Here is a 20,785-nt window from a genome sequence, read left to right on the forward strand (position 1 = left end):
CACACTCATGCAAAGACAAAAATACATCCCTTTATGTATGAATCATCAAAATAAATCGTTTAGCGGTATATTTTTAAATATATAGAATAATATATTTTGCATATATTAATGCAATTAACACAATAATAATAATATATTGTGCATCAATATATTACAATATATTGAATAATATATAAGGAATTGGTGATTTTCATATATTGAAAAATATCTCAATATATTGAGATGAAAAATATAAATATATAAATATATCATATAATACGTCATTTTATAATCAGTCATTTACTTTATAATACATAGATGTGATAAGATATGGTACTGCATGTCTATAAATATATTGCAGTATACTCACATGATACACACAAGGGTGTAACTTTGATTTAAGAAGTGGGGGGGACACAAAATGGGGGAAAATGTTTTTGATTTGAACCCCATTTTCTGGATGTACGTACATTTAGGGACTCTGGTGATACAAAAACCAGGAAATAATTTGATTATAATAATAAATTCTGACAAAAAGAATAGTAGGCTATATATATATATATAAGAAAAATATGTCTTACTATCTTTATTGTTTATAAGGGCCGAACACCAAGACTTTAGAGAATCATTTTATAAAGTCAAAATGTTAGCCATTAATGTTTTGTGTATAAATAAAAAGGTAAATAATGTGAGCGTCAATTTCCACTGTAATGTAGTGCCTATTTAAAATAATTGTTTAATCTGTTTATGAATGAAGGCCAGTATCACTGATAGCAAATGTCTTGATGAAAATGGCCCGCTTTATTTAGTCAATAACAGTTAGTATTTTTTTTTTCTTTTCCCTTCGCTCTTTGGTTAACTTTAATGACAGAGAGAATTAGAGGCAGCTGTCACTTTAAGATCTGCCGCTGCTGACAGGATCTCATTCTCTCACTACTCTTTACTTTCATTTAAGGTTTTATTTAGCTCATTTAAGGCTGTTCTTGTGAGGATACTCGACAAAGCGGACATTTTGGCATGCATGTGTGTTTTGGTTCGTTCAAGCAGCGAAATAGAACTTGATACTGGCGCGCGTCTTTCTGTGCGTTGTGTGTTTGTATCAGGAGGACATTCACTGGCAGCGCGTTCTCTTTTGTCTTGTCGCACGTAAATGTTTTAAACAGTGTTGTAGTCGAGACCACCTCACTCGAGTCCGAGTCGACATTGAGACTAGAGAGAGTCGAGTCCGAGTCAAGACCGAGTCCATAGAGAGTCGAGTCCGAGTCGAGTCCGAGACCAGAGACGGTCGAGTCCGAGTCGAGACCGAGACCAGAGAGAGTCGAGTCCAAGTCGAGTCCGAGACCAGAGACGGTCGAGTCCGAGTCGAGACCGAGACCAGAGAGAGTCGAGTCCGAGTCAAGACCGAGTCCATAGAGAGTCGAGTCCGAGTCGAGTCCGAGACCAGAGACGGTCGAGTCCGAGTCGAGACCGAGACCAGAGAGAGTCGAGTCCGAGTCGAGTCCGAGACCAGAGACGGTCGAGTCCGAGTCGAGACCGAGTCCATAGAGAGTCGAGTCCGAGACCAGAGACAGTCGAGTCCGAGTTGACACCGAGACCAGAGAGAGTCGAGTCCGAGTCAAGACCGAGTCCATAGAGAGTCGAGTCCGAGTCGAGTCCGAGACCAGAGACGGTCGAGACCGAGACCAGAGAGAGTCGAGTCCGAGTCAAGACCGAGTCCATAGAGAGTCGAGTCCGAGTCGAGTCCGAGACCAGAGACGGTCGAGTCCGAGTCGAGACAGAGACCAGTGAGAGTCGAGTCCGAGTCAAGACCGAGTCCATAGAGAGTCGAGTCCGAGTCGAGTCCGAGACCAGAGACGGTCGAGTCCGAGTCGAGACCGAGACCAGAGAGAGTCGAGTCCGAGTCAAGACCGAGTCCATAGAGAGTCGAGTCCGAGTCGAGTCCGAGACCAGAGACGGTCGAGTCCGAGTCGAGACAGAGACCAGAGAGAGTCGAGTCCGAGTCAAGACCGAGTCCATAGAGAGTCGAGTCCGAGTCGAGTCCGAGACCAGAGACGGTCGAGTCCGAGTCGAGACCGAGACCAGAGAGAGTCGAGTCCGAGTCAAGATCGAGTCCATAGAGAGTCGAGTCCGAGTCGAGTCCGAGACCAGAGACGGTCGAGTCCGAGTCGAGACAGAGACCAGAGAGAGTCGAGTCCGAGTCAAGACCGAGTCCATAGAGAGTCGAGTCCGAGTCGAGTCCGAGACCAGAGACGGTCGAGTCCGAGTCGAGACCGAGACCAGAGAGAGTCGAGTCCGAGTCAAGACCGAGTCCATAGAGAGTCGAGTCCGAGTCGAGTCCGAGACCAGAGACGGTCGAGTCCGAGTCGAGACCGAGACCAGAGAGAGTCGAGTCCGAGTCAAGATCGAGTCCATAGAGAGTCGAGTCCGAGTCGAGTCCGAGACCAGAGACGGTCGAGTCCGAGTCGAGACCGAGACCAGAGAGAGTCGAGTCCGAGTCAAGACCGAGTCCATAGAGAGTCGAGTCCGAGACCAGAGACGGTCGAGTCCGAGTCGAGACCGAGACCAGAGAGAGTCGAGTCCGAGTCAAGACCGAGTCCATAGAGAGTCGAGTCCGAGTCGAGTCCGAGACCAGAGACGGTCGAGTCCGAGTCGAGACCGAGACCAGAGAGAGTCGAGTCCGAGTCCATAGAGAGTCGAGTCCGAGTCGAGTCCGAGACCAGAGACGGTCGAGTCCGAGTCGAGACCGAGACCAGAGAGAGTCGAGTCCGAGTCAAGACCGAGTCCATAGAGAGTCGAGTCTGAGTCGAGTCCGAGACTAGAGACGGTCGAGTCCGAGTCGACACCGAGACCAGAGAGAGTCGAGTCTGAGTCAAGACCGAGTCCATAGAGAGTCGAGTCCGAGTCGAGTCCGAGACCAGAGACGGTCGAGTCCGAGTCGAGACCGAGACCAGAGACGGTCGAGTCCGAGTCGAGACCGAGACCAATGAGGGTTGATTACCTAATTTACTTTTATTTACTTTGAGAAATCCTTTTTTTTTTTACTGAATTTACTTAGAGTTTAAAAAATATGATCAGTTTAGGGTAAAAAGGCCACATAGTAGGTGTTATTAAAAGTAATTTTATTACAATTTGTCATGCGCAGTTGCGCACTAGAAAATCACCAATCACTGGGCGTGTCAATCAATTTAAAGAAATATTTTATTAACATACATTAATAATCATGAAAAATATTTTTAATTGAACTCGAGTGGACTCGGGAATAATTCCGAGTCCTAAAATAAAAAATGTTCGAGTACGAGTCAATTCCGAGTCCAAATGGACACGAGTCCATGACAAGACCAAGACCATTAAAATATGGTCTCGAGACCGAGTCCGAGACGAGTCCGAGTCTCGAGTACTACAACACTGGTTTTAAAAGCATTTAAACCATGGGGACACAAACAGGCTCTGAGAACCATAACTGATTCCTCCATAGAGGGGCTATTGGCACCGCACACTTGCTTACTCTGATCCATTTGATGACCTGTAGTAACATCGTGACCATGATCACAAATCATTGTTGATAAGGATGACCCTGGATGTTTCTGTTCTACATATTCGTTTTCCCTCACCCTTTTCGCAATATCTGTTTTATCGTCTCCGTGCTTGTCTGACAGTGTCGCGTATTTTTAAAATTGATTGACAGGCCTGGCTAAACGACAATTCAAATACTTTTATGTAGTCAAACATCCATCCACATGATGGCGCACTAGTTCTTCTTTGCAAACTTAGGGGTTGTTTTTTTGTGGAGCGAGCAACTGAGTAAATAAATGCGGAGGCAACCGTGCTCATGCTTATATCCCATTGCACGTAAAAGCGCGGATTCGCTCTCTCACTTAAAAAAAGTCAGAACGGTCATAGAGTTCTTTTAAATGCTGCAATTTTGTTAAATGCCCAACATTGTTTAAAATAATTCGGGTGTTCTCGGGTCCATTTGGAAAATGCATATTTATTTTAAGTTACCCGAGACCCGAGGCCACTAATACAGAACCCGACCCGTGTCCGGAGTTTTGGACCCGAACCCGATCGGGTCTCGGGTCGGACCTCGGGTTTTTGGATCCAAGCCCAGATAGCAAACTGACATTGAATCAACATGGAAATATGACATAGAAACAAGGTTGATCTGACATTGTTTTGCTCATCGAATTAACGTTGAACCAACGTCAGACGCGTCATTCTTTCAAAACTAACGGAAAATCAACTTGAAATCAACGCATTGTTTCAACGTTATGAAAGCAAACCAATTTTCGATTTTCATTTAGCTTTGAAGAATGCCGCGTCTGACGTTGGTTCAACGTTAATTCGATGAGCAAAATCAACGTTGTTTCAATGTCACGAGAGACGTCGTTTCCACGTTGATTCAATGTCAGTTTGCTGTCTGGGAGTGGACCCGTGAAGACCTCTAATTTGAATGCCCACGACATAAGTGCTTTTTTTCAAATGTCTGAGATCTAGAATAGATCTGAGGTCGCCGTCCTTCTTCGGAACGAGGAAGTAGCAGCTGTGAAAGCCTGACTCACTTTGTGACACAGTCAGGGACTGGTTCCACAGCCCCTTTTTCTCACAGTTTCGACACTTCGTGTGAAGGACGTGTGCCACTTCGCTCTATAGAGTTGTTTTGACCACAGCTAAAAATTGCGGTGGTCTGTGCGCGAACGGTAGTGAGTAGGCCTGTTTTATTACACTCAGCAGCCCAGGCCGTGCCCTTCAAAGCCAGAGGTCGGATGATGTCTGTCAGTGTTGTAGTACTCGAGACTCGGACTCGTCTCGGACTCGGTCTCGAGACCATATTTTAATGGTCTTGGTCTTGTCATGGACTCGTGTCCATTTGGACTCGGAATTGACTCGTACTCGAACATTTTTTTTTTTAGGACTCTGAATTATTCCCGAGTCCACTCGTGTTCAATTCAAAATATTTTTCATGATTATTAATGTATGTGAATAAAATATTTCTTTAAATTGATTGACACGCCCAGTGATTGGTGATTTTCTAGTGCGCAACTGCGCATGACAAATTGTAATAAAATTACTTTTAACACCACCTACTATGTGGCCTTTTTACCCTAAACTGATCATATTTTTTAAACTCTAAGTAAATTCAGTAAAAAAAAAAAAAAAAAAAAAAAGGATTTCTCTAAGTAAATAAAAGTAAATTAGGTAATCAACCCTCACTGGTCTCGGTCTCGACTCGGACTCGACCGTCTCTGGTCTCGGACTCGACTCGGACTCGACTCTCTATGGACTCGGTGTCGACTCGGACTCGAGTGAGATGGTCTCGACTACAACACTGATGTCTGGGGACGTGTCGCTTTGTGATAGGGACTCATAAACTCACCCAGGCGTTTTGTGTAAGTAATGCTCTGGAGACAGCGTTTGTGTACGGTGGTGTGTTTTTTACACTGGCCACACCACTCATATTCGTCATACTTGCAGCTTGAGCTGGAGGGTGAATAGACACAGTAGAAATAGTGTTCGGGAGCAGGGGTGCGTACTTTATAGTGGGCGCCTACCTGCTTTCATTATTTTTGAGCGGCGGATTGCTGCTGAGTGACCTTTAGCCGCCTACACGCTCACTCAATGAATGGATGATCTGACAGGATTAACGTTACGTTACCTCGGGTGAGTGGCCTGACTTCTACACCTACCTTATAGAGAAACCGATCGTAAAGAGAAACTGAGGGCTTATAAATCTTTAGATGTCTATTTGGTCCTGTACAAGACTTGTGTGTACGATCCGCAGTTCTGCTGAGCCAGCGCCGAGACCACGACAATGTAAAGAGTGACGATTACGTTACAGTGCGATTTTAATGATGTGAATATTTTCTAGAAATAAAAGTTCCAGATACATCATATTCATTTTTCATCAATTCTTGCACCAAACAACACAACAAGATGACATTTAATAATAGTCACAATTATTTAAGCTCCTTATTATGTAGCCGAATCTGTGCTGGTTTGCATTGGCCGCCTCCAGTTTTCACTTTGTTTTGCCTCCAGCTAGCGCCGCGCCGTGATAGCTTACGCCACGCCCATCCTGGCGGGCTCTGATTTGCCAAGGCGCGGGGCGACCCAATTGGCTTGTACGCCTGTGCTGCCTTACCATAGATTTTTGCATTAAAATATCCCAAAATCACAAGGCCAGTGTTATATATTTAGATATGATGATAACTCACAATATTTCAAATGTTTCAAACAATGTTTAAATCGCGAGAAAATTTAGATTTTAACCAAGGAAACGGGGCGCATGAGCAGGGGTGAGCTGGGAGTCGCCAGTCAATCGCGTCATATTCGCTTACCTCGGTTTCCGCTCGTACTAAGTGTAGTCCTGGACAAATGCGGTAGTTGTAGTTGTGCGTTAGCGTCTATCAAGCAACAAACGTCAGCTTGTTTCGCACATTTGTTATGGAATGGAGCACAATTATTCTTTTCATTTATTCTGGGAATGTGAACTGTTGGCTGTAAAGGGGGTCACACACCGGACGAGAAGCGCCGCGCCACATCTAGGACAACTCCACAGCATCGCACACCGGACGCGCACTTTCTCATCAGTGTATGGCCAGCAATTTTGTTATGTTTAATGACAGGAAATGAAGATAATGTCTGTTCTATGTTATGATTGTACTGTACAATTAAATACAATCGTTGCAGAGTCTGCATTCTGAAAACTTTACCTCAGATCATCCGTTCACTGAATGAATTGAGAATCTCACCTGAAAATTCTAATAACATCAGCAATTGTCATTCAAGCAGCTGATTTCTGTAAATGACTGCAAAACTAAATGCATATTGCAGCATAGGGCGAAGTCAGGATCCATTAGCAACGATTTGAGACAAAAATAATAAAAATTTTATATAAAACTATGTAAATGGCGCTCTGTGGCGCGGCAGGATTTTGAACACGGTCCTGAGACGTTGCTGGGCGCCGCGGACAGACGCCGAATGGCGCTGCCGGTATGTGTAACGTTACACTTATAGATAATAATGTGTTCGAATTTTAAAGATGTGGCACGACGCGGCGCTGCAGCTTCTCGTCCGGTGTGCGACCCCCTTAACGTTAATTTTGTGAAACTGTAGCTGTGGTTACTTACACGACATGAAAAGATGTGTCAAATGTACATTAAATAGATTTTTTATTTTTATAAAGTTACCAAGGAGGACCAGCCACGTCAACGACCTTGCAAGAGACCTGCCCCTTCAAACCCTCTCCACCATAGCTTCGTCCAGTGATAAAATTTCAGTTTAATGAAAAACAAGCATGTCATTAAACGCAACGTTTATAGAAATCGAACTTTACCTCATCCATGACAACTAATTTTCGATTCCCGTCTGACTGATTTATCCACGGTGGAGTTGAAAACAACAGTTCCCATCATTCCGCGTTCCTCCACGGCGTCATCAAGCAAAGCCGTTGTTGTTGTTTTGAATTTAGCGCCCTCTAGCGGCATCTAAATCTTAGGTATTGCAGCTTTAAATGCCTTTGCCACAGAGCATCCAATGACCTAAGTCAACCTTAGGGCTGTGTCTCACCTTCACTGTGGGAACTAATTGCATGAGTTGAGTAATGTAAGTGTATTTTCTAATGTTGCAACCATTGCCTGTATTACTAACATCTGCATTGAGGCTAAATTAAAACATGTATTTTGCTGTTATTTTTAAAAGTGATGCATAACAATATTGCATTACTCCCTAAAAAAGTAAATAATTGCATTACATTACTTCTGCGTTATTTGTTCAGTAAAAAGATCATTATGTCCAAGTGAAGTCCCCATAAAACATGAAAACACAGCACAATGCTTCGACTGAAAAGAGTGCTTCTGCTCTATTTCTTTAAAACTATACTGCCATTTTTGATGCCATTAGTTTTTTATATTATATAGTAATTTATTTAAATACAAATCTGTAACTGTGGCTGAAGTGTCCAAATTTCATCCCCAAAATGGAAATCCAGTCATCATATCATTCCAGCCTGCAAAACTTTTTTTTAATTTATTTTACTCTATGGGACAGTAAAGTATATTTTTAAAAATGCCTCAACATAAACAGGGGTGTTCTTCAAAATGCCTTCTTTTGAGATCCACTAGGAAAAAAAAAACAGGTTTGGAAAATATGAGGGTAAATAAATGATGATTTAATAATTTTTGGGTGAACTACCTTTTAGTTACAGTAAAACTAAAGTATAATACTGCCATCTAGGGGGCTATGTTCACTAATACTTGTACATCCTGTAGTTTTGAAAGATGAATTAAAATGAGAAAAAAAACCAACAATAAAAAAAGTCTTAGGGTGTTTAAAGTGAACATTGTAAAGTATGATAAAAGTGTCTGTGAATATAAGTGACTACAGATTGAGTCCACGTGGTCCTCCTTCAAACAATACTTCTTCAGTTAGACAACAGAGAGCTGTGTAAACTATAGAGGGCAACCCTTGTGTGTAGAGTGATGAAACATCAGGCCTACGCCCGAACAAACAGCAGAACAACACTGGAAAACTCCTACAGTAGCCTACACTCATAAATATTTAAGCTGTTCATGCCATATGTCAAATAGATAGATAGATAGATAGATAGATAGATAGATAGATAGATAGATAGATAGATAGATAGATAGATAGATAGATAGATAGATAGATAGATAGATAGATAGATAGATAGATAGCAGAGTCTGCAGGATGTTGTGTGTCACATTGGGGAAAGATGCCCCAGGGGTAAGATGAACCACCCCCCACCTTTCATTTTTTTCCCTAAAACCACAGATGAAACAAAGCCTCATCTCAGCACTTTTAATGGTCAGCTATTTTTAATTTTGTTATTTTATCTGAATAACATTTGTGAGATTTAATCAGTCAAAACAGTGATGACTTATGTTGAATACCATAGATAGATAGATAGATAGATAGATAGATAGATAGATAGATAGATAGATAGATAGATAGATAGATAGATAGATAGATAGATAGATAGATAGATAGATAGATAGAAAGAATAACTGACTGCCTGCCTGTGGGAAAGTTAGCATTGACGTGACGTGTACTTCCTTGAAGGGCGGTGCACTACTTTCAGGAAACAAGTGTGAAAGTAATTTTTGTAATATCACGCTGGACAGTTTGCCGAATCTGTCGGCAATAACTAGACGTGCTAGAGTCTCAGTAAAGCGGTCATGGAGTCGAGTGCTTACGGGGCTTCGTTGGCCGGTGGGGCCTTTGATTTCTGGAGCTTTATAAAGCAACCGCAGACTATCGCCAGGCTGATCAGTTGGGTGAGATCAGAGTCGTCGGTAGCTAATCGAGCTAGTGCTTCTGCTATATGAAAGTTTGTCAAATTAACGTTACTACTGCTGCTAGCCTCAGACTGCGATGTAGTTTAACAGTGTTTGTTCGCAAAAAACTGTCATAACAGGACTGACCATATGGCAGCAGATTGAGAGTTTGTTGTTGTGGTTTGCCTCGTCATGTGACTCGACAACACGGATAAAGTTATATCGAGATGTCATGTCAACATTAGCATGAGCTCTATAACGTTACTTGTACGCAGCTAGTTTCTTTCTTTCTTTCTTTCTTTCTTTCTTTCTTTCTTTCTTTCTTTCTTTCTTTCTTTCTTTCTTTCTTTCTTTCTTTCTTTCTTTCTTTCAAAACAAAACAATTTAGTAACTAACGTTACACATTTATTTAGTCATCACAACCAGTGTTGCTGTAATCTAAACTGTATTTAAATACTTTTCCGTTGAAAAAAATAAGGGATTACTGTTGATATTTATGTAGTTTAATTCCAGTTACTTCTGATGTCATTAAGTTAATGTAGAGCAATATTCTAGCAACCCTTTCCCAGATAGCACAAGTCTATTTGATGTGATTTTTACATCTGGAAGACGTATTGAGGTTGAAATAATAAGAGAGTAATACGTACAGTAATCTAAATGCTTTTTTGAAGATGTAATTAATTCGTTTTTGGGAGTGAAGTACTCAACACTGATCATTACATCTCACAGTGGCCCCCAATAGCATTGCGACATTCTTGCCACACTTAAAGTGCATGAATGCCAGTGCATTTTAAATATTGCTTTGAAAGTCACCGTGAAATCAAAATTGAAAATTCGTATTTGTCTATGGAATATTAGGGGCTTTCGCAACAGGTAATTATGGGAACTTTGTTATAGGAACTAGCCCACATGGTGGTTCCCCACAAACTATCCCGTAGCAATGTTTCCCTGGTTGCATTCACAGTGCTTAACTCGCCTGTATTAGTCAGCGACTTGTACCAATCTACCCAAATAATAGTAAATGCATTATTGTACAATATACTCTTCACAAGTTGGAATCTGTAAGATTTTTAATTCTCATTTTTCATTTATTTGGTCAAAAATACAGTAAAAACTGTACTATTATTACAATTTAACATCTATTTATTCCGGTGATCAAAAGCTGTATTTTCAGCATGTTTACCCCAGTCTTCATGATTCTTCATGATAAGAATTAATATGAATATGCTGATTTCTGGCTCAAGAAATATTTCTTCTTATTATAAGATAATTCTGTGGAAATCATAATGCAGAATTATTTTATTTTTTCAACCATCCAATCAATTCTTGATGGACAGATTGAAGTCCCGCCCCACATTTGCTCCAGAATCAGTTTCACTCGGATATAAAAGGGGAATAAAGACTAGTGAAACTCCTGTTTTATGAGAAAGATGGTACAAGCACACTTTTCATGCTAAATATTTCACAAAAATGAGCTTATATTTTAATAGTTACATCTTTAGGCAGAAAGAACTGTAGATGGCCAAATGCTGGCATTACTGGCATACTTCTGCTTTTGCTGTATGGTAATGTACTCTATTGTGTGCTTTTTTTAAATAACCAAAGTAAACATCTTGTGAGACCGCCATGCCTTCACACATACAGTGTTGTTCTCCGTGAACTTCTGTTATCTCTCAATAGCAGTTTCTTCGGTGTGCTGATCTGACGTTGTCCTTCTTTCGCCCGCAGCTCTTCTCCGTAGTGGTGTTCGCCACCATCCTCTCTGAAGGATACATCAATGAGACGACTCACGTGGAAACTAAATGCATGTTCGATGGGAATGACAGTGCTTGCAGCTATGGGATTGCTATCGGGATTTTAGCTTTCCTGGCATGTGTTGTCTTTATTATTCTGGATGCCCTCTTCCACCAGATAAGCAATGCCAAAGAGAGGAAATACATTGTCTTGGTTGATCTTGTTTTCTCTGGTAAGAAACTAGTACAGGGTTTTTTTTTTTTAAGAGCCACATATTTGCTTCGATCTAAAACCAAGTGAGCTTGCAAGCCAAGTTCACACCGCCAGCGACCTGAATTCTTTCATTTTCATTGAGCGAGCCGGTGTCGATAACCATTGCCAAGCATATGTGGGCGACACGGCAAAGTCAAGAGAAGTGCAACTTGATGAAGAACAACAGAGCTCAAGCAATCCCATGTACACTACCAGTCAAAGGTTTGGGGTCGGGGAGATTTTTAATGCGTCGTCTGCTCACCAAGGCTGCATTTATTTGATTAAAAATACAAAATAACAGTAATATTGTGAAATATCATGACAATTTAAATGAGCTGTTTTCTATAGTAAAGTGAAATGTATTAATGTGATCAAAGCTGAATTTCAGCATCATTACGCCAGTCCAGAAAACTTTATTTACACTTTATTTCAGGATTCTTTAAATAGAAAGTTCAAGAGTACAGCATTTATCCGAAGAAAGATAGAGATATTGTAACATTGAATTCTAAGGTTCAAAAGTTTTATTTAATTTTTTTTGTGCGGAAAGAAATAAAACAAATCAATACTTTTATAAATCAAGGATGAATTAAATTGATCAAAAGTGACTGGAAAGACATTTGTAATGTTTCAAAAACATGATATTTCAGATAAATGCTGTTCAATTCATCAAATAATCCTGATAAAAACTGTTGTCAACATTGATAATAATACTAATAAATGTTTCTTGAGCATCAAATCATCATATTAGAGTGATTTCTGAAGGGTGATGTGACACTGAGGAATATGCAGCTTTGATCACAGGAATAAATGATATTTTCAATTAGAAAACAGTTATTTTGTCATAATATCTAGGGCTGTCGAACGATTAATCGCGATTAATCGCATCCAAAATAAAAGTTTGTGTTTACAAAATATATGTGGGTGTACTGTGTATAATTATTTTATACATACAAATACACACACATGCTTGTATATATTTAAGAAATAGTTCCATGTATATACTGTATATAGATTTATATATAATTTATATTATATATAAATATAAAAATTTTATATATAAATACATTTTTTTTTCTTAAATATACGTGCACGTGTGTGTATTTATATATATAAAATAATTATACACAGTACACCCACATATATTATGTAAACACAAACTTTTATTTTGGATGCGATTAATCGTTCGACAGCCCTATTAACAACATTACTTTTTTTTTTTCTTTTTTTTTTTTTAATCAAATGCAGCTTTTGTGAGCAGAAGAGACTAACCCCAAACTTTTGACTGGTGATGTCCATCCAAATAGCCGTGTGCCGGACACAGATGGATGGTGTTACGGCAACACATTTTTCCTTCAGATTTCTAGCAGCATAACCATTGATTTAATGTCATAATAGCCATATTTTTGTTCCTTGTGTACGCTTGTCCTTAAAACATCTCAATTCTTTCATCGTTTACTGATACCGCATGACAGTTTTGTGTGTCGTCGAAAGACAATAATGAAATCTGAGAGGTTTCTGTCCACAAAATTAAAACTTTAAAGATTCACAATATCATAAAGGCGTTCTCAAACTAATCTATATGAATCAAGTGGTTTAATCCAAGTCTTGTGGAGAGATGTGATCGATTTATGTGACGAACCGGTTTAATTTAGGGGTCATGTCGTTCCAAACCTATCAAGACTTTGTCTTCGAAACACTAATTTAGATTTTTATTTTTATATTCTAAACCAACCTAAACTTCGAAGTTGATGGAAAACGAATCCATATGAATCAAGTGGTTAATTCTAAGTCTTGTGAAAAGAAATGGAAAGTGAGTGTTTATTTGACTATCACTTTTTAGGATCAACGCACGCACATAGAGCACATCAAACATGGACGCTCAAACATGTTCGTCATGCCCCGAAACAATCCTCATTATTTCTCGCGCAGTTTTTTGTCATGTTTGATGCGCTCTTGGATTAAACCGCTTGATTCATATGACTTAGTTTACAATGTCTTGAACTATTTGATGCGTCAAAGTTTTAGTTGCATGGACTTTTTCAATGGATGGACAAAAACCGTGTGAAAAAAAAAAAATATATCCATTTGCTGTATGTTTTGAAGATGAATGAAAGACTTAAAAGAAAGTCTTTGAAAGACATTAAAGACTTATGTTTGGAATGACGTGAGGATGAGAAATTGATTGCAGAATTGAATTTTTTTTGGTAGAATTTAATGACCAAAAGTTTCTCTCTGTTCTCTCTTCAGGCGTGTGGACGTTCCTGTGGTTTGTGTGTTTCTGCAACCTAGCCAACAAGTGGTCTAAAAGCACAAAAACCGGCGTCCCAGCTGATGCAGCTCGAGCGGTGGTGGCCTTTTCCTTCTTCTCCACGTTCAGCTGGGTGAGCACATCTACTTTATTAAAGGGTTAGTTCACCCAAAAATGAAAATTCTGTCAGTATTTACTCACCCTCATGTTGTTCCAACCCTGTAAGACCTTCGTTCATCTTCGCAACACAAATTAAGATATTTAAGATATTAAGATCGCTCCTGCATACTAGTCCATAGGCTACTTGAGGGAATGACTCTTGCTGTCCCCGAAAAGTCATTAAAGACATCGTTAAAATAGTCCAAGTGACTACAGGGGCTCAATCTTAAGTTTATCAAATGACGAGAACACTTTCCTGCGCAAAAAAAACATCAAAAATAACGACTTTATTTCAACTATTCACTTCCTTCTCCATGAGCCTGTAAGTCAGTTAATGTAGTGTGATTGCGTAGAGCTACGTCACACGTAGGCTCACTATTGGCCGACGCTGGTCATGTGTGTGTGATGCGTGTGACGTACAATAACAGAAGCTTACGCTATTAAACTAGTAACCTGACTCGCGCAGAGGGAGAAATAAACGAATAGTTGAAATAAAGTAGTTATTTTTGTTGTTTTTTTGCGCACAAAAAGTGTTCTCGTCGTTTGATAAACTTAAGATTGAGCCCCTGTAGTCACTTGGACTATTTTAACGATGTCTTTAATGACTTTTCGGGGACAGCAAGAGCCAGTCCCTCAAGAAGCCTATGGACTGTATGCTGGAGCGATCTTAATATCTTAAATATCTTAATTTGTGTTCCGAAGATGAACGAAGGTCTTACGGGGTTGGAACAACTTGAGGGTGAGTAAATACTGACAGAATTTTCATTTTTGGGTGAACTAACCCTTTAATGCTGCAACACGCCGAGCGAACGTTAAAGAACTAGCGGCGACGGAAGCTGACTGTGTTGTCGAATCTTGTTGGTTACGTCTCGGCCATAAAACTGTCTCTCTCTTGAATCCACCACAGAAGTGAGTCAAACTGCAGTTCATCAACTGGCCACTAGAGACAGGCTCCAAAAGAGACTCAATCCCATAGACCCTCATGTTAAAATGCCTAACTTTACAGCTGAGAAAAATGTTTTTTCAGCCTGGTGCAAAAAGTGGTTTTGCCATATAAAGCTAATTTTGCCCTTCATAAAAACTGTGAGGGGGATGAATTTTAAATTAAATTGAGCCTTAAAATTTTGGATAATTAAGGGCGTGGCCACTTGAGTGACGGGTGGATTGCTGCTGATATCACTACTAGCCGTTTGCCTGCTGTCTGTTAGCAGCTAATCCGGCTCTTTAGCGTCACGTCACCTTAGCTAATCCGCATCGCTGCCCATTTTCGTTTATCCGTGCCTCCAAGATGCTTCCGGTCCACTTTGGGCTTCAAAAATGCTCTTCAGAAACTTACGGGTGACGTCACGCACACTACATCAATATTAAATATGTATTATAAACATAGGCTGTAAACATATATTTTTTCAGCTGTAAAGTTTTAACATGGGGTGTTTATGAGATTGACTCTCTTTTTGGAGCCTGTCTCTAGTGGCCAGTCAATGAATTGCAGTTTAGGGGGCCTATCATGCACCCGACGCAAGTGTTTTTTTCTAGTTTCGACGATTTTAATTTTCATGTCCTATAGACAAATAGTCAAAATGCGTCGCGATAACACGCCATTTGACTCGAAATTGGCGTGTATGTTTACGCAAAAGTCATGATGTCATGTTGATCAAACAGAAATTACCCGCACACATGGGGTGTTCGAGGCGCACATATAACACTGCAGACAACTCAACAGGGAGCGCGCAGCTCTTAAAGGGGCCACACCTTATTTACACTCATTACAGTCTGAAATAAAACAATATGAGAAATTAAATATTCACTTTCTATGATGTAGAATGCTTGCTTATCAAAGGAAGTAATAAGAAATGACTCTTTACGTTAACGTAGTAGCCTAGTGAGAACAGGGTGTTGGGGGAATCACCTTTTTTTTCTCTTTTTCAGTTTTTGCAAGTTCCTGCAATTTTTGCAAGTTCCCGCAATTTCATCGCATAAAATTGCATAAATATCCCGCATATTCCATCGCATTTTTAAGAAAACGGGCCGCGTAATCAAGGATTTTTGCCCGCAACAATCACAAAAAGACTTTTTTCTGGAAGGACTGGTAATATGTGCGTGTAGGCGGGTCCACAACGCGTGTACACTCTGCTTACTACACACACAGGGAACTGATTGCACACAAATATTACAAATAAAATCAAAGGATAACAACGTGAGGCTTGTCCCGTAGATGGTCTGCACTCTTTAATCCTCGAGCACGTTCAGATCCGTTTCCTCTTCAGTCTTTCCGCTTGCAAATTCCTCCATGTAAATAGCGAATCCGTCATGGCGCGAGCACAACTGGCGAATGGGACTTTCGACTCTGATTGGTTTATTGCACGTTGCGCCCGAAACACACCCATTACTCATTAAGAGAATAGGGACGACCATAGATATGTATATAAAGGCTAGATGTGTTACGGCGGAGTTTCCATCGTCATCACCGGCGGCCATCTTGTCACAGACAAGCTGATGTAAGATGAGTGGTCAGCACGAACACAAATACTCTTATCTCGTGGAAATCTTGACGGATTTACAAACGGTTTGGTTTCTTACAAACGTTATTAACGTGGCTATAATTATCTGGATGATTATTTATTTATACACTTTTTATTCTTAAGTATGCAGAACATAACTACATCTTTGACGTTTATAACAAACCAAACCGTTTGAAAATCGGTAGAAAATTGAGCAAGTTATGGTCATTTAAATAGTACATGCACCATTAACACAATGTTACGAGTGAGCGAGCTGCCTGTGACAAGATGGCCGCCAGGTGCAGACGTCGACCTCCATTGGCCAGCATCGTGGACGACATATCTAGCCTTTATATAGATTAGAGCCAGACCGATATATCGGCAGGCCGATATTATCGGCCGATATTAGGCGTTTTCCAAACTATCGGTATCGGCAGTTATAATGGCCGATAAATGAATATTTCAAAAATAAAATAAAAACGGACGAAACACGCTTGAACCATGTCATGAGTGTTAGAGTTGTATAGTTTGTCCACCAGAGGGCACTCTACACGGTTGAGTTGGGCACGATACATACATTGCTTGAATAACAATTAAAAGAACGTCCCCATCAGTTCTCTCAACTCAAATATAGTGCTGTAGCGGCGCGTCGATGATTCGACGTCAAAATTTCGTCGACTTCATATTTTTGCGTCGACGCTTCTTTATTTATTTATTTTTTGCATGTTCCCGGCGGTACAGCTTGCCACACACACGTGGGAGACCGAAACATTGCAGAATAGAGGACGAAAACAAGTGAATGTGCTATCCATTAAATGAATCACACACAATAAACAAACCCTTAAGAAAAAAAACTTCGCAATTTAGACGCGCAAACTGGGTGCCGGTGTGGTGAGACGTACAAGCTCGGGCAGATTCGGCTTGAAGCGGTTCGCCGGGCGCGCTGTGACAAAAAAAGGCGTACACAAAGCCAGCCACAGTCTTCCTGGTCTTGCGCACCTAACGGGTCATTTTTGCCGTGCGCACATTCGTGCTCGTGCGGACGTGTTGAGTATAAACAAGGCTTTACTCCGTGTCAGCACGCGCTCTGATCAGTAGGTGAACTCCGCCTCCGCCTCCGTTTCCCTCCTCAGCTGATATTAATATTTAAACATTCTCTATGATAAAAAATGTTTGTAAAAAATATTTTAATAACACGGTTTTGGCGGTTGTAGAGTTATGATGGTGTTCAAATACATAACATTAGACTAACGTTACCCAGCTTATAGTATCTTGATTCAGTATGCTAGTATTTATTTGAGATATTGTTTTTTTTTATTAATTGAGCAGCAGAAAAAATATTCTTTATATTAGTTGTCCAATTAGTCATTAGATTAGTCGACTTATCGATAAAATAATCGCCCAACTAATCGTTTAGTTATTAATCGTTTACCCCAGCCCTACTCAAATAAGCATGACAAAATTTGTGACTATGATGTCCAGTTTAAATAAATAAATAAATAAAATATCGGCCGATATATCGGAATATCGGATTTTTAAAACCCAAAAATATTTGTATCGGTATCGGCCTTCAAAATCCTTTATCGGTCGGGCTCTAATATAGATATCTATGGGGACGACCCTTTAAGACCCTGCACCGGGAGCGCCGACCATTTGTCTCATTATACTTGCAAAAGTGGATTCGCACACGCCCTAAGTGCACTTACGCCATACACTTATCGTTAAAATAAGGGGCCTACGCCACTTCCTTGTTGGATTCGAGAGAAAGAGAGACTGGAAGGTTTAGACGTCCTGTTGCTGCCTGAGGGCCTCACTGTACATTTGATTAACTGAAACAAACCGATCCTTCTTTCTCTAGGGAATTCTTACTGTGTTCGCGTTTCGACGCTACCGCCAAGGGTTGGCGGATGTTGGCCTCGGCTACAACGATCCCGTCAGTGACCACACGTCCCCGTACCCCTCCGCCTATGCCGGAGCTCCAGAGGGTTACCAGCAGTCCCCGTTCGCCCCCGCCCCCGCGGGAGAGAGCGCCTATCAGCCGCCAGCTTACTGAGCGCATTTTAACACGTCTCAAAGGCTCACCGCTGTGGACGCGTTCACACGCTCCGCATCGTTCTTTGCTTTTCCATAAGAGTTTAAATTGTGACCTGGGATTGACACTTGGTGTGCTTTGCAAGTGTGTGTTTTCATGTTTGAAAAAGTTATTTATTTTTTATTTAGATTGGATGCGAATGCTAAACTTAACCGTGAGTGCAAACAATCTTTGCACAATTTTTTTTTTCTCCCCCAAATTTGATTCTGACAAATAAGATTCTACACCAGCTGGCATTTTTACAGTCGCGTAATACACAATCACATAATCTTTACCATAACTCCTTAAAGGAGTAGTTCGCTTTTGAAAAAAACTTGCTGATAATTTACTCACCCCCATGTCATCCAAGATGTCCATGTCTTTCTTTCTTCAGTCGAAAAGAAATTAAGGTTTTTGATGAAAACATTCCAGGATTTTTCTCCATATAATGGACTTCAATGGGAACCAAACGGTTCAAGGTCTAAATGAGAGTTTCAGTGCAGCTTCAAAGGGCTTTAAACGATTCCAGACGATGAATAATGGTCTTATCAAGCGAAACGATCGCTCATTTAATAAATAAATAACAAAGTTTAAGTTTTATAAGCTCAAACGTGAAAAGTCAAGTCACAGAATTGAGCAAGGCGAGCATTTGAGCTTATAAAACTTAAACTTTTTTATTTATTTATTAAATGAGCGAATCGTTCTGCTTGATAAGACCCTTATTCATCGTCTGGAATCGTTTAAAGCCCTTTGAACAGTTTGCATTGAAATTGTCTTTTGGAGCTTGAACCGTTTGGTTCCCATTGAAGTCCATTATGTGGAATGTTTTCATCAAAAACCTTAATTTCTTTTCGACTGAAGAAAGAAAGACATGGACATCTTGGATGACATGGGGGTGAGTAAATTATCAGCAAAAGTTGTTTTCAAAAGTGAACTACTCTTTAAAGGTGTGTTTGTTTCCATACCGTATTTAAACAACTGAAAGTGAACAGACTCTGTGCCAAAATGCATTACCACAATGAAGTAATTCCTTAAAAACAGCGTTGCCATACACCATACATCACATTTGTTGAAAGGTATGCACTAAATCTATTGCCAAATGGCTTCATTAACTGAGGATGTTGAGGCTGTCAGGCTCATCGAGGCTGGAATAGAATAGTTAGATTGATGTTGTGAGGTAGGAAGTGATAAACTACTGTAAACGACGCGTGCTTTAATTTTTATTTGTGACAGACTATAGGCTTTGTGTGGATAAGCCTTGTTTTTGTAAACTGTAAGCACCTGAGTTTTGAAGTGTTAAACAATCATAAGATGTAATATTGTTGATGACTTCTAGCAGTTTGCCTTCAAATGTGCTCTTAATGTCAGGCCAAATTCACTGCAAAATTTCTACCTCTTCCTATTGAAATTGTGCCTTGTTTTGAAATTAATAGCTAGGAATTGAAATCTGTTGACTGTTTTAGAATGATTTTGTTTTTACGGTTCTCTTCATTTTCCTAAAATTAACAAAGAAAAACTAGAATTGATCTGAAATCTCTCTGTGTTTTGCCTAAGGTAGTGATATTTCCTTTATTTTTATTTTCACAGTTCTGTCATAGCACATAATTTTGTCTTCCTGTTGATTTCCTTTGCAACTGTTTTTGTAACAGCAGTTATTGCCACATTCTCTCTTTTTTTTTGTAAGGAAATGCTGCACAATAAACAGTTGATTCTTTCTGTTAACAAATGTCAAAGACTTGAGTTGTGTCCCAAATGAAGCACTTATACACTGTGCACCAACTGTGTATACATTTTAATTAGTTTTATTTTGTCTTTCAACATTGGAGTCTGATGCCCCTCCCCATGTTTAATGTATATCTAAATATGTTAATTATTGGGGCATTTTCCCTCATATTACCCTACAATGTATTCCATGTCTGTAAAATGAATGAGCATTCACTTTTTTGTTATGTTAAAGGAGAAGTTCACTTTAAAAAAAAACAAAAAACTTTTGCTGATAATTTACTCTCCCCCATGTCATCCAAGATGTCCATGTCTTTCTTTCTTCAATCGAAAAGAAATTAAGGTTTTTGATGAAAACATTCCAGGATTTTCTCCATATAATGGACTTCAATGGGAACCAAACGGTTCAAGGTCAAAATGAGAGTTTCAGTGCAGCTTCAAAGGGCTTTAAACGATTCCAGACGATGAATAAGGGTCTTATCTAGCGAAACGATCGCTCATTTAAAAAATAAATTAAAAAGTTTAAGTTTTATAAGCACAAGACTATCCTCACCTTGCGCTGTACTGTAACGAGCGTCCGTGACTCTCCTGTTTGAACTCGTTCACAAAGTGAACAAATCTTTTTTTGAGTCATGACTTGAAGGGTCCTAGATAAGACCCTTATTCATTGTCTGGTGTCGTTTAAAGCCCTTTGAAGCTGCACTGAAACTCTCATTTGGACCTTGAACCGTTTGGTTCAAGTCCATTATATGGAGAAAATCCTGGAATGTTTTCATCAAAAACCTTAATTTCTTTTCGACCGAAGAAAGAAAGACATCTTGGATAA

At 40.1% G+C, this 20,785-nt stretch overlaps 1 protein-coding gene across 1 annotated transcript; it reads left to right on the forward strand.

Annotated features, from left to right (window-relative positions):
* Positions 1-9,053: 9,053 nt before the first annotated feature.
* Positions 9,054-19,964, forward strand: syngr2a (synaptogyrin 2a). Its single transcript, XM_039667198.2, has 4 exons — positions 9,054-9,272; positions 11,001-11,238; positions 13,506-13,639; positions 18,025-19,964. Exons 1-4 carry the CDS (start codon positions 9,174-9,176, stop codon positions 18,217-18,219), a joined length of 666 nt encoding a protein of 221 aa, XP_039523132.2. The 5' UTR covers positions 9,054-9,173; the 3' UTR covers positions 18,220-19,964.
* Positions 19,965-20,785: the final 821 nt, after the last annotated feature.

Source organism: Pimephales promelas, chromosome 3 (genome assembly GCF_988280905.1).
Source record: "Pimephales promelas chromosome 3, fPimPro1.hap1.1, whole genome shotgun sequence".
Taxonomy (NCBI): Eukaryota; Metazoa; Chordata; class Actinopteri; order Cypriniformes; family Leuciscidae; genus Pimephales; species Pimephales promelas.

What these genes read in the sequence shown, in the direction of transcription:
- syngr2a (XM_039667198.2), top strand. Translation starts at nt 9,174, where the DNA reads ATGGAGTCGAGTGCTTACGGGGCTTCGTTGGCCGGTGGGGCCTTTGAT. An exon ending in GGTTGATCTTGTTTTCTCTG is followed by an intron (nt 11,239 to 13,505) that starts GTAAGAAACTAG and finishes TTCTCTCTTCAG; the next exon opens with GCGTGTGGACGTTCCTGTGG. An exon ending in TCTTCTCCACGTTCAGCTGG is followed by an intron (nt 13,640 to 18,024) that starts GTGAGCACATCT and finishes TTCTTTCTCTAG; the next exon opens with GGAATTCTTACTGTGTTCGC.